Source organism: Canis lupus, chromosome 16, assembly GCF_003254725.2.
Source record: "Canis lupus dingo isolate Sandy chromosome 16, ASM325472v2, whole genome shotgun sequence".
Lineage (NCBI taxonomy): Eukaryota > Metazoa > Chordata > Mammalia > Carnivora > Canidae > Canis > Canis lupus.
Window position 1 is genome coordinate 47767965 of NC_064258.1, and position 27185 is coordinate 47795149.

The following is a 27185-nucleotide window of genomic DNA, read 5'->3' on the forward strand; positions in this document are numbered from 1 at the left end:
TTCCAGGAAATCCGGTAAGTTTTAAATTAAGATATTTTAACTGAAGAAAATTTTCACAATATGATTTTTATTTACATGAATTTCCCAAGAGTTTTAAAGAGTTCATTCTGAAACAGCACAATCTACCTAAAAGCTCTCATTTAGAACTTGCAGCTTTTTCCAAAACTTTTCCTTAAGAAATTAGGCTGAGAATCCCATCCTTGTAGTTCAGATTGAACCTGTCAGAATGAACAGTTAACACCCTTACAAATACAAACCTGCTTCATAAACGATCCACGTTTTGGCAGCAAGCTAAACCCATTTCACATGTTTTGATCCTAAGGAAAGATTTTTCTAGACACCTTTGATTGCTTTGATTCGAACTTTCTGGAAGTTTTCTGGATCAGTCACACAGCTGCTATGAGTTGGTATGTATGTAACCTGAGCGCTCATTCAGTTTGTGAGGATGGGCTTAGCTCTGGTTCAGCCGACTCTGAAAGTGACCCACGGGCATTCAGAAATCCTGGGGCAGATTCTGGTGCACCTTCCCCTCCGTGGCCAGTCCTGTTTGGGAGGCTGGCTTTTCCTCTGATATTGCACATGCGAACGACTTACTTTAAGAACCTACTATTCATAAAACGACTTCCAAAAATAACAACGGTCTGACATCCTTCCACGTCACACTGAGAGATTTCAAATATTTATTAGTGAAACTAGAAGAGAGGATAGATTTTCCTAATATTTTTAGCATGAGTTCCTCTGAAGAGTTGGTATGACATCCATTAAAAAATAGAAAAGATTAACTTTTACCATGATCAAAGCTACAGTTCACAATGAAAAACTTCTATAGCTCCGTCTGCCTTCTCTAAGAACAGCCGAGGGCTAGTCTTGAACTTCACGCGGCAGCAATAGAGGTATCATCCACGAGCCGGCCCTGCGGCTTTAAAGCAGGGAAATAAGAAAGGTTACAAAGTAGTTATGACAAAAGCTTCCTTCATTGAAAAGATTTTGTAATTCTGGAAACTTTCACAAAAACAGGATAAACGTGTACAGGTATCAAGATCACATTTGTCTGGGGCACGTGGGTGGGTCAGTGGTTGAGTGTCTGCATTCAGCTCAGGTCGTGATCCTGGGGTCCTGGGATCAAGTCCTGCATTGGGCTCGTTGACGGGAGCCTGCTTCTCCCTCTGCCTATGTCTCTGCCTCTCTCTCTCTCATGAATAAATAAAATCTTTAAAAAAAAATCACATCTCTCCTTCCTTCCCCCCACCTTGTCACTTCACTTGAGCCTGGGGAGGGAGCTGTGGGGTCTAGACAGAGCGGTTCCTTCCGCCACCAGACACTGACATCGCAGGCCAGCTGCATTACCTCCACCAGCTGAATCTGCCTCAGTCACTAATTCTCTTCACCCTGTGTTCTAGCAGTTACAGATCTGTCACTGAGAGCGTGTGACAGGGAACCCATCACCACTCCTGCTTCAGTGACAGTTTCATTCTCTCCCTTGCTCGGGACCCTCCAGCATCTCAAGCTTGAAGAAGGCCACAAACCTGAGCTGATAGACCAGTTCCTTGGGATTCAAGGTCTCCCAATCTCCTGTTTGTAAGAAAAGGCAATTCACAATGAATTGGGGTATCTAACAATGACTACCACAGGGTCAGAAGCAGCAGATAAAAACAAGACTCTCCTTTTCCCTAAGGTCCCTGAAAAAACAAAACATCATATCAGAAGAGTAAAGGTTAAGGTATCATAGTTATCCTTAGGGGTAAAAATTCTGACAGGTTAGCAGCACCCCAGGGAGTCATCAAGGAACTGAAAAAATGCAATTCTTGTAAATAACTTTATTAAGACAATGTACATTAGTAGACCTTTGTGGGAAAAGCAAGAGAACTGGAATTCAGGATATGAACAGAACAGTGTTATGGCGTTATCACCAAAAGCCATTTACTAGGCTTTAGGCAGAATGCTTAGGGTGGGACTCCCTGGGGCAGGGAAGGGAGCACTCCTGCTTCTAGTTTTGTCGCTCTGCATTTTAGGTGTGTATGTGTGTGTGTGTGTATGCACACATACGTGTGTAAGTTAGGCCTCTGACATTCAAGGCAGGAAAAGAATGAATTAAATACAGGTCTTTTATACTTCACATCATCTGTAGTACTGATAGAAGATGTTCAGTTTTAGAAATAGAATAATGGGGGCGCCTGGGTGGCTCAGTTAAGCATCTGCCTTCAGCTCAGGTCATGATATTGAGGTCCTGGGATCGAGATCCATATTGGGCTCCCTGCTCAGCGGGGAGCCTTCTTCTCCCTCTCCCTCTGCTGTTCCCCCTGCTTGTCCTCTCTGTCTCAAATAAAATAAAATCTTTAAAAAAAAAAAATGGGAAAAAATAATGGCGAAACCTGCTAAAATCCCCATACACAGCTTTACAAAGGGACAGAAGACAGGAATATCATGCAATTAAAAAGCTGGAATCTACTTTTCAAAGAAAGAAAAACATTAATCCAGCCTTGAAGGAGGACACTGCTGTCCAGTGGAACTTTCTGTGATGATGGAAAAGCTCAGGTTGGCGCTGTCCAACATGGTAGCCACCTGTCACGCTGATTGAGCCTTTAAGTACAGCTAGTGCAACTAATTTTTAGATTAAATTAAATTTTAATTAATGTTAATTTAAATCCTGGTAGGGCTGGCAGCTCTCATTACTGGAATTGCACATCTCTGGAGTTTAGTAAAGGCAGGTACAATGTGAGTCAGTTATGTTGTTCACTAACGGGGAGAGGGTGATTCTCAGGCACCATCCTTAGCATGGCAGCTAAAACAACTGCCACCGTAAGTTCTCTCAACTGATAAAGGAGCCAGCCCCGAAGATCCCAGCCAACTTTTTTGGCAGCAGTCAAGTTACTAGAAGGTAGTCCTAGAAGGTAGTATTTAGGGAAAAAAACCACAGTGGTTAGAAAAGGACATGTTATGGAATACTACTTAGCCATCAAAAAAAAATGAAATCTTGCCATTTGCAGTGACATGGATGGAACTAGAGGGTATTCTGCTAAGTGAAATAAGTCAATCAGAGAAAGACAATTATATGATCTCACTCATACATGGAATTTAAGAAACAAGACAGAGGATCACAGGGGAAGAGAGGGAAATAAAAAACAAGATGAAATCAGAGAGGGAGACAAACCATAAGAGACTCTAAACATAGGAAACAAACTGAGGGTCGCTGGAGGGGAAGGTGGGGGGTTGAGCTCACTAGGTGATGGGCACTAAGGCAGGCACGTGATATAATAAGCAATGGGTATTATGTAAGACTGATGAGTCACTGACTTCTTCTGAAACCAATAATACATTACATGTTAACTGTTTTAAATAAAATTTTAAAAAAGAGAACTTCAAGGAAAAAGACATGTTAGTTATGTTAAAACTTACAAATGTTTATTTTTCTGTAACTTTTCCTTATGGATTTAAGCACTACCTGGAAGAGGTTTACTGTGGAAGAAAATGAGAAGACTGTACTAGCAGGAGCTGGGGTTAGGCTGGGTGTACAAGACCTAGAGGGAAAGGAATGATAGAGATTAATAGGTAGACTGTCGATCCTAATTCCTCAAAATGATCAACTCTCGTATCTTGGATGGGTTATGTTTGTATGCCTCTGTCTATGCTGACACCCACCCTCACACTAATGAAAGCTTCAGAGTCTGGGAATAGCATACTTTTAGAAGCTCAAATGGCTAAAAGGACAACAGAGACCAACTGTGCCCCCACTGCTCCCCACCCCTGCAAGGTGACCTCTCAGACCTTGATGGGAAGAATGGCAGCAGACATGGCCCAGGAATGTGAACAAGTGGAAATGTTTAGAAAGCCACCAGTGTGGGGGAGGAGGAGGGAGCAGGGGTATATGGGAAAGCTCTGTACTTTCCTCTCAATTTTACTATAAAACTAAAACTGCTCTAAAAAAAATAAAGCCTTTTAAAAAAACCATTGTTTAAAAAAAAAAGTCACTGGTTAAACACAAGTGAATTAGAATCATGAAATTTTTCTCTACAATCTAAAAAGTATGATGCTTCGAAACATTAATAAATTCATTTTTGACAGATGCAAAAAGAAGTTGGGTAAGTCTGGGAAGATAAACTCTAGGAAGATCACATAGGATACATGAACACAGACTAATTTAGAATTTACCCCATCCCAGATTATGTAAAGAAGGGACAGTTCCTCTAAACTTAAGACAGACACAGAAAGGGAAATGGCCACATAACCCGTCTTTCCAAAAGTGAGTATAAACTTGAAGTAGAAGACGGCCCCCAGGACACACATATATCCACATATATCTGAGTTACTGGGGAAATCACAACTACCTGGAGGGAAGCCTTAATTACAGGCAGTGAGAATGGCTAAACCAGAGGTGAGTGCTGTGCTTAGTGAACCACTGGTGTGGCCCCGTTCACTCTCTCCCACATGGACTCCCACTGTCCTACATGCTCCTTTACTGCGGGAACCTGGAAATGGTTTTACCAGTGTAAAAAATCAAAACACTAAACCCGAGTATAGTTTTCGACAAAGGATCATTTTCAGAAAAGACCCCAATCCAGTATGACACAGAGAACTGGGCAAGTTCAAGGACTGTATTTAGAAAGTTAATCCAGGGATCCCTGGGTGGCGCAGCGGTTTGGCGCCTGCCTTTGGCTCAGGGCGCGATCCTGGAGACCCGGGATCGAATCCCACGTCAGGCTCCTGGTGCATGGAGCCTGCTTCTCTCTCTGCCTGTGTCTCTGCCTCTCTCTCTCTCTCTCTGAGTGTGACTATCGTAAATAAATAAATTAAAAAAAAATGTTTAGAAAGTTAATCCATTTTGACTATAAACTGGTTACAAACTAACTACGATGTAAAAACATACTTTACTAAGCAGAAGAAAATACAGGTCTGAGGACACAGTGAAGGTAAATCATTATCTACCTAAGGGAATAATAACCTTTGAAGTTAGATTCTGTAAAATAATAGCAAGCTTACAGCAATGAACGGCAATACTGCCAAGTTCGTATAATAAAAACAATCAAGTCTCAAAATATTGTTTAGAGGAACTTACGTGAAAGAAACACTTCTGGTTTGTTTCTAAAACTGGAAATTTAAAAAAACAGACTGTTTCTAAGCCTTACCTTTACAAAAATACTGGTAGGTATAAAACGCCTGAGCAGTTGGTTTGTGAAGTGAGGAAATCTAAGCAGGTTGACGTTGAGAGATGGCAGTTGCTGGTATCCAGCCATCAGGGGGTAGAAATTATATAACATTTCCTGTTCAGTGCCCGGGAGGATCCGTAATCGAATCTATAGCATAACAAGTTGTAGAGAAAGAAAATCAAATACACACGCCTCCAGCCTCTTCATGTTGTCACCCCTTCATTATTTACAAATCTTTCTGGTGAAATACTTTCTCTCTCCTATTCCGCCTTCCAGACAGATTCTAAAACACAAGACTGAAATAGTATGATGCAAGACGAGAGGACTACATAGACAAGAAACGCATAAAAAAAATATGCACGATTTCTTCGTTTCTACCAAGATCCACCACATGGCAACTTCCACAAACTTAAAAAAGGGGAACATGAGATGGATCAATATGTTCTGTGTCTGCGACCAGATAGATTTTATAGTCACAAGGTGCTATGAGATAATCAGTTGCAAAGTATCACTGCTTACATTGTCAACCTAAGACAAATTAGTCGTTTCTGGTGTTTTCTTTTAGGGATTTTACCTTTGTGGCGAGGTAAATGATGTCAAGGGAATAAAAGATGTTTGGAAAACTCTGACACTACTTTAGAAAAGAACACAAATTTCTAAGATTTTGGTGTTGTACATTATTTACTTATAAATCAATATGTGAAAAAGATGAGGACACTAGAAAAGCTTACTCGTTTGCAAATGAGTACATCTAGTATGTACATGTGTCAACATATACGGGTACCAACATATAACAGCTGATGAGATGTACTATATATTATAAACTTCAATTAGCATGTGGACTTACAGTCCACTTTATATATAATTCTATTTTACATATAGGGTTGTCTGTGCTGTCACAGCACAGACAACTAGTTAGGCAGACGCTTCTGAGTATTAGGATACATTCGTTACTCTAATTACGCCCTTGTTGATAACAAGTATTTACTGACTACTGAGCACTGTCTGTTAATCCACGTTGACAGTTAAGACAGTATTCTCAATGAAACATGGTTTTGCCTGAAAGTGTACATTCCATTCAAAAATGTGATGAACTTTCCTACCTCACCTCTGATTTGAATCAGTGAATCAAAACACTGGACTAATTTTGTTTTGTAAATATAAAATTGTGTCTAAATGTATCAAAAATAAGTTAAATTCTATGCAATATCAAAATCTCTAAAATATTTCACTGATAATTAAGAGAATTGGCCTTTTTCTTTTTTAAAGTAGACTCTATGCCCAACATGGGGCTTGAATTTATGAGTCTGAAATCAAGAGTCGCATGTTTTACCAACTGAGCCAGCCAGGCACCCCAGAGGATCAGGCTTTTAATAAGGGTAGTAATACCTCTCGGCCTCAAATTAAAACATACAAACACACACACTGAGTACTAATAGAAGAGAAATGTAAAACTTTCAGGAATTCTATTATAGTCAAATATTTGTGAGTTTTTGTTCTATTTTTATTATTTTTTAAAGATTTTATTTATTTATTCATGAGAGACAACGGAGAGGCAGAGGGAGAAGCAGACTCCCTGTGAGGAGCCTGATGCAGGACTTGATCCCAGGGCAGACCTGAACCAAAGGCAGATGCTCAACCACTAAGCCACCCAGGTACCCAGAATTCTTGTTTTAAAAAAAGAAAGAATAACATGTGTGATCTCGATGTGAAAAGTATTGCCCACTTAGTCGACCTCTATACAAATTGTACTTAATCTTAAAAAATGACTACAGGGGCGCCTCGGTAGCTCAGTTGGCTGAGCGTCTGACTCTTGATTTCAGCTCAGGTCATGATCTCAGGGTTCTAGGATCAAGCGCCACGTCGGGCTTTGCACTCAGTGGGGAAACTGCCTGAGGCTTCTCTCTCCCTCTGCCCCTTCCTGCATTCAAGCTTGCACACTCTCTAAAATAAACAAATCATAAATAAATAAATAAATAAATAAATAAATAAATAAATAAATACTAAAAATTTCCTACTATCAAAATAATAGGAACCACAATCAGCTTTATTATTCATTTGTAAAAATTAGATGTACAGCTCCCCATTTCCTGGCCAAACTTCTATATCTATATAAGCAACCCAATGAAATATGACCTATACCTGTTTAAGACCTGAGAACATGAAGGCATCACTGGGCTCCACAGAAATCTCCACATCTTGAACTAAGTTAGTCTTGTTCTGTAGGTGATACTTGACAGGTAAGGATTCTCGGACACGCCCAAAGGATGGCAGATCTGCAGAGAAAGAGGACACGTATCTTTTGGTTAAAAAAATAGTTCACCATTTATGAGTTCTTTTTGTAAATGAATCCCATTCTGTAGACATGGGATTATTTAAATTAGTGATACTACTGCACTCTTGCTAAATAAGAAAATCCTTTGATTGGACAATAGCGACGGGGCTGTGATAAAACAGGCCAAAAAGAATCAAGTCTCCTTTCCAAGCTGATTGACTTAGGGTCAAGAGCTGAATTATTTTAGGAATGATTTTTCAAATCTATAAAACATTTCCCTAAATATCCATCATGGTTCAAGAAGGAATGACAGGCATCACATGCCTCTTGATGGAAGCACACACCATTAGCTATGAAGTATTCTCGCCAAAAACTTGAACCTCAATCTGATCAAGACTATAGATCTCACCAGCAACTCACAGATCCTTAAAAATGATACAATGCAATTAGCAAAATCCAGACTGTGGGAAGCTCTACAGGACAACTGACCACTTCTTTAATAAATGAACAGCAAGGAAGAGGGGAACATGGTAGTGGTGAAGGAAGTGATGGAGTAGAGAGGGAGTCTTCCTGCCTATAGATTTCAACATTTGTATGAGATATCCATCAGCTGCAATGCCAAGACCTTAAAACAATCTAAAGAACATTACGAGTCAATCAGGGAAATCACACCACCAGAATTTGATATTACGAAATTATTGCCCTCTGCCCCTGGATGCCACCGAGTAAGCATCATTAAAGTCTCCCTTCCCACCACCATCATGTCTAAGTCAGAGTCTCCCCAAAACGTCTGAGCAGCTGCGGAAGCTCTTCATCGGAGGTTTGAGCTTCAAACCAACCAATGAGAGTCTGAGGAGCCATTCTGAGCAATGGGGAACGCTTATGGACTGTGTGGTAATGAGAGACCCAAACACCAAGCGCTCCAGAGGCTTTGGGTTCATCATGTACGCCACCGTGGAGGAGGAGGTAGATGCAGCCATGAACGCAAGGCCACACAAGGTGGATGGAAGAGTTGTGGAACCAAAGAGGGCTGTCTCAAAAGAAGATTCTCAAAGACCTGGTGCCCACTTAACTGTGAAAAAGATTTTTGTTGGTGGCATTAAAGAAGACACTGAAGAACATCACCTAAGAGATTATTTTGAACAGTATGGGAAATTTGAAGTGATTGAGATCATGACTGACCGAGGCAGTGGCAAAAAGAGAGGTTTTGCTTTTGTGACATTTGATGACCATGACTCTGTAACAAGATTGTCATTCAAAAAAACCATACTGTGAATGGCCACAACTGTGAAGTAAGGAAAGCCCTATCGAAGCAAGAGATGGCTAGTGCTTCGTCCAGCTAAAGAGGCCAAAGTGGTTCTAGAAACTTTGGTGGTGGTCGTGGAGGTGGTTTTGGTGGGAATGACAACTCTGGTCGTGAAGGGAACTTCAGTGGTCAAGGTGGCTTTGGTGGCAGTCGAGGTGGTGGTGGATACGGTGACAGTGGGGATGGCTATCAGGGGTTTGGTAATGATGGAAGCAGCAACTTTGGAGGTAGGGGAAGCTATAATGATTTTGGCAATTACAACAATCAATCCTCAAATTTTGGACCCATGAAAGGAGGAAATTTTGGAGGCAGAAGCTCTGGCCCCTATGGTGGTGGAGGCCAATACTTAGCCAAACCACGAAACCAAGGTGGCTATGGTGGTTCCAGCAGCCGCAGCAGCTATGGCAGTGGCAGGTTTTAATTACTGCCAGGAAACAAAGCTTAGCAGGAGAGGAGAGCCAGAGAAGTGACAGGGAAGCTACAGGTTATAGCAGATTTGTGAACTTAGCCAAGCACAGTGGTAGCAGGGCCTAGCTGCTATAAAGAAGACATGTTTTAGACAATACTCATGTGTATGGGCAAAAAACTCGAGGACTGTATTTGTGACTAATTGTATAACAGGTTATTTTAGTTTCTGTTCTGTGGAAAGTATAAAGCATTCCAACAGAGGGTTTTAAGGTAGATTTTGGTTTTTTTGCACCCATGCCATTGATTGCTAAATGTAATAGTCTGATCATGACGCTGAATAAATGTGTATTTAAAACAAAACAAAACAAAAATTATTGCTAATTTTTAAAGTGATGATAATAGAAGCGTAATTATATTTAGAAAAATAACCACTGATATTAAAGATGCAGACAGAAATATTTATAGATGAAACAGTAGCTGGGATCTACTTCGAAATAATGGGGGTAGGAGGCATATGTAGAGGTACAGATAAAACAGGACTTATCGTTATCTACTTTTGTAAATGCTGGGCACTTTTCATAATAAAATTTTTTTTTAAACCTTAGAAGCTAAAATAGATATTCTTACTATATTCTTTTTATCAAATACAATTTGATGCCATTACCTGCGTTCACATGGAGGGGAATGTTTTCTACGATCACATGTGGCAGAGTGATGACGGTACTGATGACAGGGACATTTCCCATGGCTGAGGTCCTGTGGCAGAAAAGTGCATCTTTCAGATCCACATTTGATGTAAAAAGGTAAATCAAAAACAGAAAACGTGCATATTCGCCAACTTGTTTCAAAGGAATTACTTCAGAAAGTAATTCAAAAGAAATTACTTACACATTTTCTAGACCTTTATTAATAGTAGTTTTGTGAAAAGCTTTTAGAATCCTGTTTGTATTTTGAACAAGTGTCACAACCCAAGGCCGCTGTTTGGTCCCAGTTCCAGAATATAAATCAACCACACCATGAAGCATACCATTTGACACCGTGTTTGGTAGCAAAATGATCAGTGTAGGTGGCACTGTGGTGACTGAAGTTATGATAGAGACCTTATCACCTTGTGGCCAGGTCACAGCTGAGCACCAGACCACTTGCAAGCATGCTGTCATAACTACACTAGGGGTTTACATTAAGAACTGTGGAACTAAAAATATTGTACTATCAATAAACACAGTGGCATTCCAGCACTGCGGAGATAAAGTGAGCAACATCAGGAAACTGACAAATACGTTTCCCTCCATTACAGTGAGAATGGGATCTGCAGGGCCAGCTGGCAGCCCCCTGACCAAGGAAAGCCCTTCGGAAGAGGCTGTATCTGGGTGGGGAACAGCTGATGCTCTATGCAAGTTATTATCCAGCAAAAGCAACAGGAAAAAACATCTAATCCCTTATCATTAAGAAATTTGTCTGTATGGTACTACAAACAGGATGGGAAAATTAAACAGTGCCTTCAAAGTCCTATTTTATTTTATTTTTAAGATTTTATTTTTTCGACAGAGAGGAAGAGAGACAGAGAGAGAGAGAGAGAACACAAGCAGGGGGAGCAGTAGAGGGAGAGAAAGAAGCAGACTCTGAGCAGGGAGCCCAATGTGGGGCTGGATCCCAGGACCTGGGACCATGACCTGGGCCAAAGGCAGACGCTCAACTGACTGAGCCACCCAGGCACTCCAATCCTATTCTAATTCCTATAAACATAAACTAAACTTCAATGTGGTAAATTCAGAAATGGGGAAAAGAAAGATGTCAGTTTTTTAAAATAAAATTATGTTCTTTTTCCTTTCTCATTTTTAGTATATCCTATCCACTGTTCTAAAATTTATGACAAAATTGAGCTGTGCTAAGAAAATAACACATGAAATATCACCTGTCTACCTCCCAGTCTAAGGAAACATAATACAGCTGAATCTTCCCACCTACCCTTTCCTGCTTGCACCTCCCCTCCAGAAGCATCCTGGATTTGGTATCTATCATTGCTATGTATTTCTTTACACTTTTCCAAATTATGTATGTAGCCCTAAGAAATATACAGTATTCTACATGTTTTCCAATATTACGTATGTGCAATGCGTTCATATTCTGAACATCTGCACTTGCTCTGTTCACTTAATAGTTAATAGTTACCAGATATAGCTCTGGTTAATTCATTTTCACTGACAGACAACATTCTATTGTATGATTCTGCCACAGTTCAACCATTTTCCTGTTGATGGATATATATTTATAACTTTTTACTATTATAATCAGAGGTGCAATGAACATTCTTACATATATTCTTGGTGTGCACGTTTAGGACTTTTTTTTATGACTATAGGGTATAGACATCTTCAATTTTACCTGGTACTGTTGAAAAGATATCCAAAGTAATTGTCCTATTTTATACTCCACCTCTTTTGACAAACTGTGCATTGCTAAACCTTTTCATTTTTCCAAATTAGTGGGAGCACATCTGAATCTCAGATTCCTCATAAGGTTAACCCTTGTTTACTAACTAACAAGTAACCCTTGTTTACTCCCTATGTTCACTATCTGGCTTCTTTTGTTTCCCTTTCACAGCATAATCAAGATTTTGCTCAACTTTCTGTTAGGGGACTTGTTTTTCTTATGATCTGTTCTTGATATGAATTCTAATACTTTGTCAGTTTTACATGCTATAAATACCTTTTCCCAATTTGTATTTTGTCTTTTCACTTTCTACATGGTATTTTTAAATGAACTAAGAAATTAATTTTAACAAATTTATCAATTTTAGTGTCGTATACTTTTACGTCTTTTTTTTTTAATTTATTTATTTATTTATGATAGTCACAGAGAGAGAGAGAGGCAGAGACATAGGCAGAGGGAGAAGCAGGCTCCATGCACTGAGAGCCCGACGTGGGATTCGATCTCGGGTCTCCAAGATCGCGCCCTGGGCCAAAGGCAGGCACCAAACCGCTGCGCCACCCAGGGATCCCAACTTTTACGTCTTATTTAAAGAAACTCTTCCCTATTCCAAAGTCATAAAACAATTCTCTTATTTTCTACTAAAGTAGTAACATTTTGCTTTTCACAATTAGAACTTTAGTATACCTGGGACTGATTATATACAATATATAGTAAAGATCCAATTTTTTCCCAAATGGAAACCCAATTGTTCACCACCGATTATAAAATAATTCCTTTCCCCACTGATCTGCAATGCTACCTCTCTAAAATATAATTTCCATATGTGTAGATCTGTGTATCTATTTCTAGACTGTCTCTTCTGTTCCACTGGCTAATTTACATATTCCCAAGCCAATACCATAGCAATGACTACTGAAGCTTTACAATAAGTCTCCAAATTTAGATGACCAAGTACCCCTGCCTAGTTTTTCTTTTGGAGTATCTTGATATTTCTAAGTTTTTGCCTGTCCATATAAATTTTATAATCAAGAGTGTCAAGTTCTATAAAAACAAAACAAGCTATTGAGATTTTGAAGGAAATTGTACTGATTCTATAGAACAAAGAATATCAGACCTATCCAAATCCTACCCAAGATCACTTTGTATGTTTCCCCATTTAAGAACTTCTTTTAATGCTTTAAAATTTTATTATTTTCTCCATATTGGTAACACATGTTTTCTATTTGATATATTCTTACTTACCTTATGATTATTGCTGTCATCTAAATGATACTTATTTTAAAAGTACATTGCTAGAGATTTATTACTGATATATAGAAAGCCAACTGATTTTTGTATATTGAATGTTATATCCAGCAACGTCGCTAGAACTCTTTAGTGCAAATAATTTGCTTGAGTTTTCTCTGCAGACAATCCTATTGACTGCAAATAAGACCAGTTTCTCCTGATGTTTTTCATGATTTTGTTATGAGAATTCATTTGGTTACAATTTCATCAGTATATAGGTCACAAATTGTGACAAATACAAATGAAAGTTTAATGATCCTTTTTAATTTTTGTGTTTTTGACAAACAGTTGGTGATAGTAGGTGACTTCTAGTCTTCTCCCCAGGACTGACAACAGCTTTCAAATATTAAATGACAACAACAAATAATTAAGGCATGAAAATAGCACAGACAAGGAAAAAAAGATAGGGCTGCTATAATTTACCTCTTCCAGGAGATAATATAATGCCCAGTTGCCACTCCACCTTCAACATTTCCAACAGATGGGCACCGAAGACAAAAGCACTCACTAGCACTCTCTCCAGTCTGTAAGACAACTACAAGAAACAGTCTTTATAATCCTTATGCAATGATTTCCTCTATGAAAGCAGAGTTTTACCTCTTTTAATTGAGCAAAAAAAGAACACTTTATCAGTTATACATTCTATACATTCTATAGACCTAAAAACTAAGGTGCAGAGATGTTAAATGACTTTTTCAAGGTCACAAAGTCCCTATCCAGGGTTTTTTCTAATACATCAATATTTCATTATAACAAAAACAGGTGAAGGAGCTGTAGGCCTATGACAAGTTCCTATGGGAACTGATGAAAAGGAAAAGTCTGGAGTCAGGATAATACCATTTGGTGATTATTTTTCTTTCTCCAAAGGAAACATTTCACGGTAAGGAACAAGAAATTTTTAACTAACCCTTAAGGTACTCAGAATGCCATTCCAGCCAACTCTGGCTTTCTCTGACAAACATACATTACTGACACCATCAAATGGAAACCCGTTACATGGTGCCTCATTATTGCCTAATTTGGTTATTTACCTCTTAAACAAGGATGCTGTCCTCTTGCCAAGTTTAGCCTAAAAATGATGACAAAACAAATGCTTATCTGAACCAAGGCCTCTCTGCCTGTCAGCCTTGCACAGCCTAAGGGCCACGCCTTTAATGCAAGCCAGGAAAAGGGCCTATCTAGTGCCAATGTCAGCAAATCTGTGTGTGAAATGGTTCTCCAATGAAGAAGGCTGTGATAAATTAATAGTTAAATGTAGGTAGAAACTAGAAGTCAAAGGGAAAAAAGCTGGGCCAACCTCTACTTTAATTAACTACTTTTAAGTAATTTTGAAGAACTAGGAAATGATATTGTGGCCCAGTAAATAAAACACACATTAATTCAAACCTCTTAAGATGCCTTTTACTAAAACCTGGGACATTTATATTGTTCCCTGTCCCCCCCTACTCCACCTCACTCCACCAAGTCCTCCTTAATTCTAATTGTATCTAATGATACAATCTTTATTAACAACATTAGGGTCAACTTTATGACCTAGGAAAGTTGTTATTTTTAATGTATCTAACACAAATTTTGTAATGCATTAGTTCTGGTGTTCTTAGAGGTAGTAGACAGAATAATCCCATGCCACTCCCTTCCCTAAAGATATCCACATCATAATTCCCAAAACGTGAATGTGACCTTACATGGCAGAAAGGACTTCACAGATGTGATAAAGGATCTTAAAATAGGAAGATTATATTGGTTTATCCAGTCAGGCCCAATATAATCACAAGGGTTATGAGGGAAAGAGGGAGGTACCAGAGAGTCTGAGAAAAAGATGTGACAATGGAAGCAAAGGTCAGAAAAGAAACATCTGAAGATGCTACGCTGCTGGTTTTGAAGATGGAGGAGAGCCATGAGCCAAGGAATCCGACTGGCCTCTGCAAGCTGAAAAAGGCAAAGGAAAGGATTTTCCCTAGAGCCCAGAAGGAATGCAGTCCTCCCAATACCCTGATTTTAGGACATTTGACCTCTAGAACTTTAAGATAAGAAGTCTGTATTGTTTTAAGCCACTAACTTTGTGGTAATGTGTTATGGCAGCAATAGAAGACTAGGAATGGGAAATTAAAGGTAGGCATTCTTCATTAATTAATTAATTAATTAATTAATCTTTTCTTCATTAATTTAATAAGCATTTATTACCCAACTACTATGAGGTTGGCCATACAAAGAAGAGACTAAGTCATGGCTCCAGCACAGGGTGTAGTAAGGGTGTCATCATAACTGTAAATAAATAATTACAATAGAATGGGGTAAGTGCTACAAGAAACTCTGGGACTAAAGAAGGAAGACTACCTAGCCCTGCTTGGGAAGATCAAAAAGCCAAAGCTTACATGAGTCTCAAGAGCAAGAAGAGTTCGGCAGGTTGAAAGAGAAAGGGAAGGGTTTGGGGCATAATTTTGAACTAACATGTTCAAAAACAGATGGAGGCAATGTTTGCTGAGCGCAAAAAGTTTGGCTTGATCCAAGTCTTGGAAAGAGGAAGGGGAAGTAGAAAGACTGGTGCAGAGAAAGCTGGAAAGGCGAGCTGCTCTGGGAAAGGTCTGGAATGTCATGAAATTTTTTAAGTGGGCATAACAAGTTCAGAATAGTTTCTGGAGAAATCAAACTCTGGCAGCAATATGAAGGCAGACTAGGGGAGAGAATGGCAAGGTATTTCTGGAGGCCAGATGAGAGCTGGTGAAAGACTCTGGATTCAAGAGACACAAAAAAGGGAGAACATGGTGTGGGGCTGGATGTGCACCCACAGAGGGAGTCTATCTAGTTTGTCTGTGGTTTCTAGCTGCTACTAAGTGTACAGTGGCTCCTCTAGCTGGGCTGAGGAAGGCAGACAACCCTAAGGGTGCAGGCAGGTGGAGTCTCTGTAGGAAAAGTAAAGGGAGCCTAAGTCAGGATCCTGGAACTGACCAAGAGTTAAGGGGTAAGAAAGGGAATCGGGAAACAATGGACAAAAAACTAGTTGGTATGGAGCTGTTAGGAGACTAGCACTGAGCTAAGATTTTCATATAGATTATCTCATACACACTGTCTTCTTTAACTCTGAGAAGTGATAAAACAAACAGCCCAACATAGCAAAAGAGCAAGTAGTAGGACCAGGAACTGAATCTAGTTCAGCACTGACTCTAAATCTCATGATTATTCCAAGTTAGCACAGGGAGGAAGAGAGGAAAAAAGGACAGAGAAAGTAGAACCAGAGACTCCCGAAACTGCAAGAGAAAACCAAGTTTCAAAAGACGAAAATAAAACTGATGAAGGCATTCTGAAAGCAAAATTGTTCTTTTTATTAGTATTACCTCACAGAATCTGGGACCTATTAGTAGCATTTAAATAGAGAGGCTTAGGGACATGTTAGATTTTATCTATTTTACCTATACTCCTTTATGATGACTTTCCTACATAATGCTTAGAAGTGACTATGAAGACTGCTTGCTCTTTTGGTGTCTTGAGAACCGAACACGGGGTCGTATAGAGAACTCAATAAACATCTGTTGATTTACTGATAAATGCTGACACTTATTTACACAGCAGATGCAAAAAAATATATTGGAATTCTAAAACTTCTTATCTCATTGCAAATCAACTATATGACTTGTAACACTGAAGCCCAATAGCAGACAGATAAACAGAGCAAATAAGTGACTCATTTAAGAATAAGAATATATCATGGTTTTTTTCATACAATATTTACCCTTACAATACAGTAAGCACAGTTTTGCTTGGGTTAACATTCAAACTCATTTTTTTCTTCTCTTTTAACAGTTCAAGAAGCATAAAAGCCCAAAAGTAGAATGCACCAGAAAAATAATATCCTAGGTGTAAATCACATCTCTAATCTGTTTTAGCTGATTTAGAAAACTTAATGTCTATTTTTCTGTATTTTCCCAAGTTTCTTTAATAAACATCTTTTACCATCTCAAATTATACTTAACAGTAAACATTAATTAAAAATTAGTAAGAAAAAATCTATAACAAAATCCAAACATGAAAAACTATTTCATTTTCAAGTACATTTTTCAAAGAGTCATTTCCTTATAGTAGCAAAAATCTTGTCTTTTAAAATATGGCATACTCAAGCAAACAGTAAATGACACCAATCCCACCGTAATTCTAAATTTATTTTCTTTTGTGAGTATCAGTTTCAATTACCCTCCCTTAGCAAAAAGCTGACTCTTACACTGGCAATCTACATACACACACACACACACACACCACGCACGCACACACCCCTGTCTTCTAATTAAGTGGAATGATCCACATTCTCACCTTTGTCCACTTGGGACTCTAGCTGATCCACCGGGGTCATAGAAGGAGCAAGTTGTAGCTCACTGGATACAATAGTGAGGGCCCAGGGAGAGGCACTTAAAAGGTCCGTCATCAATAGAAAGGGGATGTCTGCATAGACCCTTTCCAGGTGCTCAAACTGTCATAAATGAAGACAAAAGGTCAGTAATCCACTTTACTTTTTCTGTTAACTTCTATAACTGAAATGATTTCCAAAATGCTTCACAGGACCATACCTTTGTAGAGACAAATTTAACCGCAACATCAAATGGGAAGACAGTTTCTATAGTTACGGTTTCATCCTGCAAGACAATTTAAAGGGCACATTCAATGGCTTTTCTAAACTTAAAAATAATTTCAAAAATAGAAGGCGTGCAAAACGCAATCTGTAACTGATTAATAAATAATCCCATACATATTAAGAAGCTAAGGGGGATCCCTGGGTGGCGCAGCGGTTTGGTGCCTGCCTTTGGCCCAGGGCGCGATCCTGGAGACCCGGGATCGAATCCCACATCGGGCTCCCGGTGCATGGAGCCTGCTTCTCCCTCTGCCTGTGTTTCTGCCTCTCTCTCTCTCTCTGTGACTATCATAAATAAATAAAAATTTAAAAAAAAAAAAAAGAAGCTAGGATGTTCCTCTCAGATAATATTTGTAAAAACTTATATAGAGAGACCAGACCACTATTTCTAATAAATTGTGTTAGTGCTTTCTAACACATTATTTTTATCAGGGTCTGCAAAAGTGGGGAGGCAGGCACTGTCACCATTTTACAAAAGAGGAACTAAAGTTTAAGGAAGGTTAAATTGATTGCCCTTGGCCCACAAACCTAGGGGTGCCAAGCTTAGAATCAGAGTCTTCTTTTTGCCTAAGTTCTTTACCATGCCCCAATGTAAGATGACTAATAACAACAACAGTAAGATATGACAGTGCTATAATCGCTATACCTGCATTACATAATGTTCATAATAGCTCAAGGAAACAGATGCCATTATACTCGCCATTTTACAGTAAAGTGGTCACAAATAGCTAGGAACTGACAAAGACAGAAACTGACCCAGATCTGACTTGAAATCTGTACTGTTAACCAACGTGCTATTTCTCATCCCTGAGTCTATTCAAGAAGCAATGAGGTTACTATGGCTCTGGAACCAAACCACCCACCCCATTGGTGAGAACTCTTTTTTAAAAAGTCATGTTGATTAAAAACTCAGGCTGTCAAATGCCAGGAAGATGTGGGTTTTAATCCTGGAAGATACATACTTATTCACCATGCAGACCTTGGGCACACGGAGGTGACCCTGAGGTGGGGACACGGTCTCTGAGTGTCAGTTTCATGATCCTCGCAGGGCTGCTGACAATGAAGTGAGAGAATGCGTACACAGCACTAGTGGAATCGCCAGAACCATGTTTATTGTTATTATATGCTTCAAGGATTGCCTCTCAATACCATCAAGCTAACTTTTTAGGAAGTATAGTAAGTAGGATACTAGTGGTTGAAAACACATGCAGGGGTTCCATGAATCTAAAGCCTAGGTCCTCAGTATCTCCCCCACAGAAAATATCTATGGAAATCAAACAGCAACTCAGTGAGTAGCTCAGATGTGCCCTACTTTAAATTTCCACATGGCCTATGAAGTGGACTCATGTGCAGGTAAAAATGAGATTTAATCCCATTAAGGGAAAAGAATTTACATTTAAATTTCCAAAAATGTCTTACAAATAACATGAAGACCTGTAAGACAGATATTCCATGAGAAAGGTGCGTCTTAGTAAATAACGTTGACAGATAATCACCAAAGCCATTCGTGAAATTCTCAACACGTTAGCAAATTCAATGCTGTGCTAAGCCCTGAAGTCAAAATACCTGTTTAATGCCTTTTAACCCTGTATTTTCCAAACATATATGACCAATTCATTCTTTTTTGTGTGACATCTATTTCTATTCCTCAGTATTAGTGTCCCTTAAAAGCACATCTTGGGAATGGACTGGCTGATAGAAGAATAAATAGTTTCTCTTGAAAAACTAAAAGGCAACCTACTGACAGGAGAAAATGTTTGTAAATGATATATCCAAAAATAAAAAAATAAAAAAAAATAAAATAAAAAAAAAGTAAATGATATATCCAATAAAGGGTTAATATCTAAAATACATAAAGAACTTCTACAACCCAACACCAAAGAAATCCAAATAGTCTAATTAAAAAGTGGGCAGAAGACATAAACAGACATTTCTCCAAAAAAGACATACAGAAGATCAACAGACACAGAAATGATGCTCAATATCACTCAACAGGGAAATGCAAATCAAAACCACAATGAGGTATCACCTCACACCTGTCAGAATGGCTAAAATAAAAAACTCAAGAAACCAGTGTTGGCGAGGATGTGGAGAAAGAGAAACCTTTGTGTACTATTGGTGGGAATGCCAAGTGGTATAGCCACTATGAAAAACAGTACAGAGGGTCCTCAAAAAATTAAAAATAGAATTACCATATGATCCAGTAATTCCCCTACTGAGTATGCACCCAAAGAATGTGAAAACAATAATTCAAAAGGATATATGCATCCCTATGTTTACTGTAGCATTATTTACAATAGCCAAATTGTAGAAGCAACCAAATGTCCATCAATAGATGAATGGATAAAAAGATGGGGAAGGATATATATACACACCCACAAGGTGGAATACTATTCAGCCATAAAAAGAATGACATCTTGCCATTCATAATGACGTGGACAGAATTAGAGGGTGTTATGCTAAGCAAAGTAAGTCAGAGAAGGACAAATACTATATGATTTCATTCAGATGTGGAATTTAAAAAACAAAACAAATGAAAAAAAAGAGACAACCCAAAAGACTCTTAAATCTAGGGAATACGCTGATGGTCACCGGAGGGTAGAGCAGTGTGGGGTGGGGGAAATAGGTGTCCCAGGGTGAGAGTTAAAAACAAGTGGCACATATCTCAATATCATGTCTTGAGGACAAGAGAGCACTGCACACCACTGGAGCTTGAGTCCAGGATCGTTACTATGTAGCAGACAATTACTTTAAAAAGGTATGTTCTGAGTCTACTAGAAATTATCAAAAGTAGAAATTACATCCATGGCTTAGGACACTAAAGCTGCACAGAACTGGACTGTTCTTATTTTGTAGATGAGGAAACAGGCCAAAGGTTTACATGGCCAGCCTGAGCTGCAGGTTAGGAGGCCATGCTGACACTGGCACTCTCACCTCCTACTTCACCATCCAGGATTCATTCTAGTGCATCCGGCTAGGTGAAATCTTTGATATATTATATGCCTTCCCTCCTTCCACTTGGGAAATACTCCTAACTCTCTTAGGATGAAATTGCCTCTCACTGATTCATAAAACAGCTGACAGCCCAGATGCTGTGCCGTAAACATACTACAAATGGATAAACTGACTGGTTGCCTTCTCTGCCCACCGAGGGCCCAATTCCTGAGAACAGGCCAAAACAACACAGACAAGACTAATAATAAACAGGAAATATCATGCTTTTCCATTACTAAAAGAGGATACAAACAATTACGTACAAGATGGTTAAATTTAAATAAAGACACAGCTCCCCCAAACCACTATAAATAGAAAAGAGACCGATAGAAAATACACCAATAAGGTGACAGCAGTTGCCTCCAAGCTGCTATGACCATATTGGCCTTCTTATTTTCACTCTCTCTTGTCTGTGCTTACCAGAAACAATTTCCGTAGTATTTTTTTAACAGAAAAAATATTTCATAAAGGGGGACCTCCCATCTTCCAAAATCTTCAGCATATAACCAACTTAATAGATTTTTGTCTATCGTGATTTTATAAGGAAACATATAGGTTTAGAGCCTCAAGACTTTTTGCAAAAGATCTCAAACCTCTTGACTGTACAAAAAGCCATGGTGGCCAATATTCTAAAGTTTGAGCAATGACTCCATAGTATATCATTTATAATAAGTATAAATGATAAAAACCCAAGAGATGTTTAATTAAAATTTGTAATATTTTTTAAAAATTTGTAATTGGGAACCTGGATGGCTCTATCTGCCTTCAGCTCAGGTCATGATCCCAGAGTCCAGGGATTGAGCCCGGATTGGGCTTCCTGCTAGGCAGAGAATCTGCTTCTCCCTCTCCCTCTGCCTGCCACTACCCCCTGCTTGTGCACATGTACTCTCTCTGTCAAATAAACAAAATCTTAAAAGAAAAAAAAAATTTGTAACAGACTACAAGCACCTAAGCTGCTTATCTTTTTACACATAAACTAAAAAAATACAAAATAGGGAACACTCCACATAGGATGCTTCCCGAAATAGTTATAAAGAATTATACCTTGTGACACTTGCAAACAATTTCTTTGTCTTCAATAGTTGTATTGATCAGGTAAGAAACATACACGAGAAACATTCTTGAACCTACTGTTCCACAGCGAACATATAACATTTTTTCCAGCTGTAACAAAATAAAAGTACTTTATTTTAATAATTCAGAGATTTTCTCCTAATACATATTCTAGGGTAATGTTCCCAACCTTTTAAGAGTATACTGTACCAACTGTTTAAATTCTTAAATACTTTTTATAGACTGGTTCATGCCTCCATATATGAGTGGGATTATCACTATTCCACCTTTTCTTATTATCATTTTCAACTTCCCAAGAATTGTTTATGTTTAGTTTGGAAATACAAGCTGCCTGAGAGGTCATTTCACTAAGTTACACAATTAATATTATTTAGTTATTTTATCCAGGGCAACTAATTCTCTAAATTACAGTCATTTGTTCTAAAATCACATGTATAAAAACTTAAACTACACATTGAAGTATGTAAAATGTATATACATGTGCATTAGTTAAATCTCATTTTTAGTCTCAGGATATGCTGTTAAATTGCCCCATTAACTGTCTAAGACCCACTACATATTTAAAACTGCCATCTAGCTGGATTTCCATTCCCCTCGTGGTTGACCAAGTTCACCTTTTCCCCCGGATGTAAGTCTCCCACAGGAATGTCAGTGAGTAAAGCCGGGTAGGACTCATCACACAGTTCTGTTCCATGAAGAGACATGTGAGTTTTCTGAGTTAAATTGGCATCCTGTCCTAAAAATGTTAATATCAGTGTTTTAAAATACAGAGAATTCAAACATTATCCTGACAATTCATACTGCATAGACAGCACTATTTCATAACCTCATTTGAAACAAACTTCCTGTAGTTGATATCACTGGTATTTATTTCATGTTGAAGGAATACTGAACAAATTTTAAGAAGGAAATGTTTACCGGGTTTTAAACCAGCGGTGAGCTTCACATCTCTGATTTGGGTCTTCTCGTGGGACTCAACAGTCACAACCAAACAATACATTTCATTAGTCAGGGCAGGAGGGTCATGTCGCAGATGGACAGAAATGTTTGGAACTCTAGAGATGATCCTTTGAGGGAAAAAAACTTTAGCTGAGTAACTGATTTTTAAGAAAAAAAGTATTTAAAAGAAATGATTTTCCATAATCTGCCTAGCAAGGAGGACGTACATTGTGCTTGCCTGAATGACTATGCTGTCCCAGTGAAGCTCATTGTCAGGGAGCCTGGGCCGTCTTTTGAAAGAACGTGAGGCCTGCAAGGCTTCTTGGGAGGAAGCAGCGTCCCCTCCTCCTCCTTGCCAATTTAAAACCACGCATCTTCCTGTCTCATGGCCCAGAACCAGATCTACCGACGTAATCTGAAAGATGGAGGGCTGTCAGAAATGCCACATCATACTTGTCACCATCCCCTTGTAACAAATTACACAGAAATGGCTGGTCTAGTGAGTTCCTCTAGAGACCCACAGTGTGATGAGGTCAGAACACCTGCGGTTACAGTTGTCCTGGTCATCTATGAGCTGGGACCCTGACTAGGTTCTACCTACTTCGCCTTTAAACAGAGGTAATAACTTGACATAACAGATGCTCAATTAGTGGTTGCTGAGTGAAATAGATGAATGTTCTGATGACCATTAGCATATTCGTAACCTAATTCCTAATTCCAAACATATTTTTCCTAGAGACATCTATAATATTATTAACCGAATGAATGTTCCTTTCAACTAAATCCATTAACAGATGTACTCAAGATAGTATTATTAATCACAATTTTCATCTGGTAGGATTCCTCAGGTATCTTGTAAAAAATAAAATATGTAATTAGGGATTTAGTCAAAATCATAAAGAATTTATTTTTGGTGAATAGGCAAAAAACTCTGGATATTGGCTAATAATAAAATCAACAGATTCACAGAAATTTTTATGGAAATATTGGTAGTACAGTCTTCTGTTTCTATCTTAGAAATGGTCCTAAATTTAGATTAGCCAATCACCATCACTCAAGCCATGGAAAACAAGCACTTAGTGAGAGCTTACTATGTACTAATCACTATTTCAAGCAATTTACATGAACTGATTTTTTTTTTTAAGACTTTATTTATGATAGACAGAGAGAGAGAGAGAGAAAGAGAGGCAGAGACACAGGCAGAGGGAGAAGCAGGCTCCACGCAGGGAGCCCGATGCGGGATTTGATCCTGGGATTAAAGGATTGTGCCCTGGGCCGAAGGCAGGTACCAAACCGCTGAGCCACCCAGGGATCCCCCATGAACTAACTGATTTAATTCTCAGGAAACACCAAGAGGTAGGTACCACTATTATCCCCGCTTTACAGATGAGTAAACTGAGATACAAAGAGGTCAAGTAACTGTCCAGGGCCACCTGCTAGTAAGCTGGAGAGGTGGAATTTAAACCCAAGTAGTCTGGTTCCAGGGTTTATGCTCAACAAAAATATTACTTTCATCACACATTTCTAAAAGGCATTTTAATTATGCACACCAAACGAATCCTTCAAAAGATTTATGCCTTCATTTTTTCCTTTAAAAAATGCAATCAGAAATGGGTAAACATCAAAAGGATATCTCTAGCCTGAATTGTCATATTATACAAAGCTTAATTGCTATAGTATTTAATATATGTTTTGTTTAAAATTCTTTAACTGATTATTTTTTTTTAATTTTTTTTTTTTTTATTTATGATAGGCACACAGTGAGAGAGAGAGAGGCAGAGACACAGGCAGAGGGAGAAGCAGGCTCCATGCACCGGGAGCCCGACGTGGGATTCGATCCCGGGTCTCCAGGATCGCGCCCTGGGCCAAAGGCAGGCGCCAAACCGCTGCGCCACCCAGGGATCCCTTTAACTGATTATTAAAGATGAGGATGGTCTTATGCACTAACAGGAAATGATGCTTAATATACACTGGTAAGAGAAAAAGGGAAGACAGACTATTATGTACAGTACAGTTTCAATAAGACCTACCAAGCCATGAATGATTTCCCTTGGGAATCCAAGTAGACAATGTTCATTTTTTACTTAATAAACTTGTGTACTATTTGAAAATTTTTCCAATGGATACATATCTGCTTTTGTCATTTAAAGTATGTTTTAGACAAATTTCATAACTAACCTCAATTTTCTTTCCCACATCTTCAGTTTTTGCAACGAATTTAAATAAAAACTTTCTTGTTTTACCAGGAACCAAGCACATCTTTCCCTGAGTCAAATTTTCTAAAACTTCACTTGCTTTGGTTGCTTCTTCGATTACACAGAACTGGTTATATTCCTGTAAAAGAGGTTAGCAAGGGTCACAGTTCATAAACATCAAATGTATGTTCTGCTGACACTAAACACCAAATGATCTCGGAGCTAGGTAAGTTTAACTGCTCGAAACTAAAACATCCTGAAGGATGATTAATGAGAAGTACTTTATGCCAAATGGAAGCACTCTCAGAGCTGCTACAAGGTAAAGACAGTTCACTGCACACAAGCTAATTTCTGCAAACATTTACACATCCTTTTCCCGGAGAGAAACAAAGATGTATTTTTTGTTTCACTGGATGCTACTATCATCTCTTTTTCTTAAAAAGCTCTCTCTTTACTTGGCTTCTGTGACCCTGATTACTTTCTTTTTTTTTCCCCCTCAAAGGTCTTTTTTTTCCCTTCTTCTTGTCTCAATTCAGAGGCTCCACAGGCTTCATTCCCCGGCTTTCTTTTCCCTTTGTGTTCATTTCATTGTAAAGTTTGTTCATTTCTACACATTCTGCACCTCTCTGATATTTCCCATTATTTGTTTTTAACTCTGTTTCCTTAGCCGCAAGTTCATATCCACAACTTTCTAGAGAATTCCGCCACCACTCAAATTTAGCATGTTCCAAACTGGATTCACATCTACCATCCCAAAGTAGCATACTTCTTACAGATAATAAAGGGAGACATCCTTCCTGTGTATATCTATGGAGTCACCATTCTCATCCACTCAATAAACTTCAAGAATTTTCCAAGAGCCATCTTCTATCCCAGCAAATGAATCATCTTCCTAGAAAATTCTTATTAGTTAAGTTTAAACCTTTCCCTCTAATTTTCATTCTATCCCATGCTTCTGAAAGCTAAGTACTTTTTTCCTTGTGATTTGTCTCTTGGATTTCAAATACCACATTGGAACGTAATAGAACTTTAAAAATTAATTGCTTTACATTTTATTTTTATATTTTAAGTTAGTCTTTAATTATAAAAGTTGTTTATTGTTTAAGGAAAGGGGTGGGAGAAATGGAATAGTAGGATATAACAGGAAAAGTAAAACATGAATCTCCCTATTCATCCTCTAATTCCAGATTTAGAATATTTCAAAAACAAATTTCATAGTTGAGAAAAAAATTCTCTCCCTAGGAAAGCTCACATCCTAATAAAGAAAACAAATAATCGGGGATCCCTGGGTGGCGCAGCGGTTTGGCGCCTGCCTTTGGCCCAGGGCGCGATCCTGGAGACCCGGGATCGAATCCCACGTCGGGCTCCCGGTGCATGGAGCCTGCTTCTCCCTCTGCCTGTGTCTCTGCCTCTCTCTCTCTCTGTGTGTGACTATCATAAATAAAAAAATAAAAAAAAAATTAAAAAAAAAAAAAAGAAAACTAATAATCTACCAAATAATCACAGTAACAAAAATGAAACCACAGCTGTGATAAGTACTATGGAGGGTTACGGCTAGGTAAATCGAGAGGTGTCCCTGAGGAAGTGACGCTTTTAAGGGCATAAACATGAGAAGGAATTTTAAGAGGAGGGAAGACCAATCCAAGAACTAATATCACGTACAAAATCTCCTGTCATACTACTGAGTGATCTTACTTACATGTGGAATCAGTAACTCATAGAAACAGAGTAAAATGGTGGATGCCAAAGGGTGGAGAAAAGGGGAAATGGTGATCCAAGGGCATAAACTTCAGGTTATGAGACAAATAGGTTCTGGGGGTCTAATGTGCAGCATGGCGACTATACTTGATAAAAATGTATTATATATATATTTGAAAGTTGCTAAAAGAGCAGATCATACATGTTTCCACTGCAAAAAAAAGGTAATTATGTGAGGTGATGGATATTAAGGAACCTTACTGTTTGCGGTCACCATTTTGCAATATGTATGTGCTTCAAATCATCATGTTGTAGGTACATTTTAACTATAAAACAAACAGTTTTTGGTGGGGCAGGGGCTGTTTATTCATCCTATCCCCCTTCTTTATCTTCTACAGAATGCACTCAGCAATCCAGACTTCTCTATTTGTAAACGCCTCTTGCATCCCTTTCTTTCCATTGCCACCACTATCATCCTAACGCAAATCCTCATACTTTAGTCCCTGGATTCGTAGAAAGAGGCTCCGGTTGGTTTCTGTAAGATCACTTCTTTCTATTTCATAACTTAAATTCTAAATTTCATGCTCTTAAAAATAAATAAATAAAATAAAATAAATAAATTTCATGCTCTTGCTTTAAAATTCTCAAACTAATGAGAAAGAATCATTAGATGATGGTTCAAAGTTGAAGAAAACACAATGACCTTCAGGTGACCCCAGTTCATTGAACTGATCCTATTGCAAGGCTATTTCTCAATCATGAAGAGTAAAAAAAAAAAATCTATTAAAATAGGTAAAGCTCTTTCTTTACC

The 27185-nt window shown here is 38.5% G+C and overlaps 1 protein-coding gene across 2 annotated transcripts in view; it reads right to left on the reverse strand.

Moving 5' to 3' along the window:
- Positions 1 to 650: 650 nt before the first annotated feature.
- The window catches only part of TRAPPC11 (trafficking protein particle complex subunit 11), a 48628-nt gene continuing 22093 nt past the window's right edge, over positions 651 to 27185 (reverse strand). The window contains exons 19-30 of one of the 2 annotated variants that reach the window (XM_025471836.3): positions 24660 to 24815; positions 22709 to 22896; positions 22461 to 22609; positions 22157 to 22278; positions 21513 to 21632; positions 17413 to 17478; positions 17159 to 17315; positions 13277 to 13388; positions 9798 to 9889; positions 7287 to 7420; positions 5124 to 5291; positions 651 to 919 (exon numbers count right to left, since the gene is read on the reverse strand). In XM_025471836.3, the coding sequence (XP_025327621.1) occupies positions 875 to 919; positions 5124 to 5291; positions 7287 to 7420; positions 9798 to 9889; positions 13277 to 13388; positions 17159 to 17315; positions 17413 to 17478; positions 21513 to 21632; positions 22157 to 22278; positions 22461 to 22609; positions 22709 to 22896; positions 24660 to 24815 (1509 nt within the window). In that variant the 3' untranslated portion in view covers positions 651 to 874. Of the gene's footprint in view, positions 920 to 3436; positions 3519 to 5123; positions 5292 to 7286; positions 7421 to 9797; positions 9890 to 13276; positions 13389 to 17158; positions 17316 to 17412; positions 17479 to 21512; positions 21633 to 22156; positions 22279 to 22460; positions 22610 to 22708; positions 22897 to 24659; positions 24816 to 27185 lie in introns of those variants that run through there. The other variant, XM_049094931.1, reaches the window with a different exon arrangement.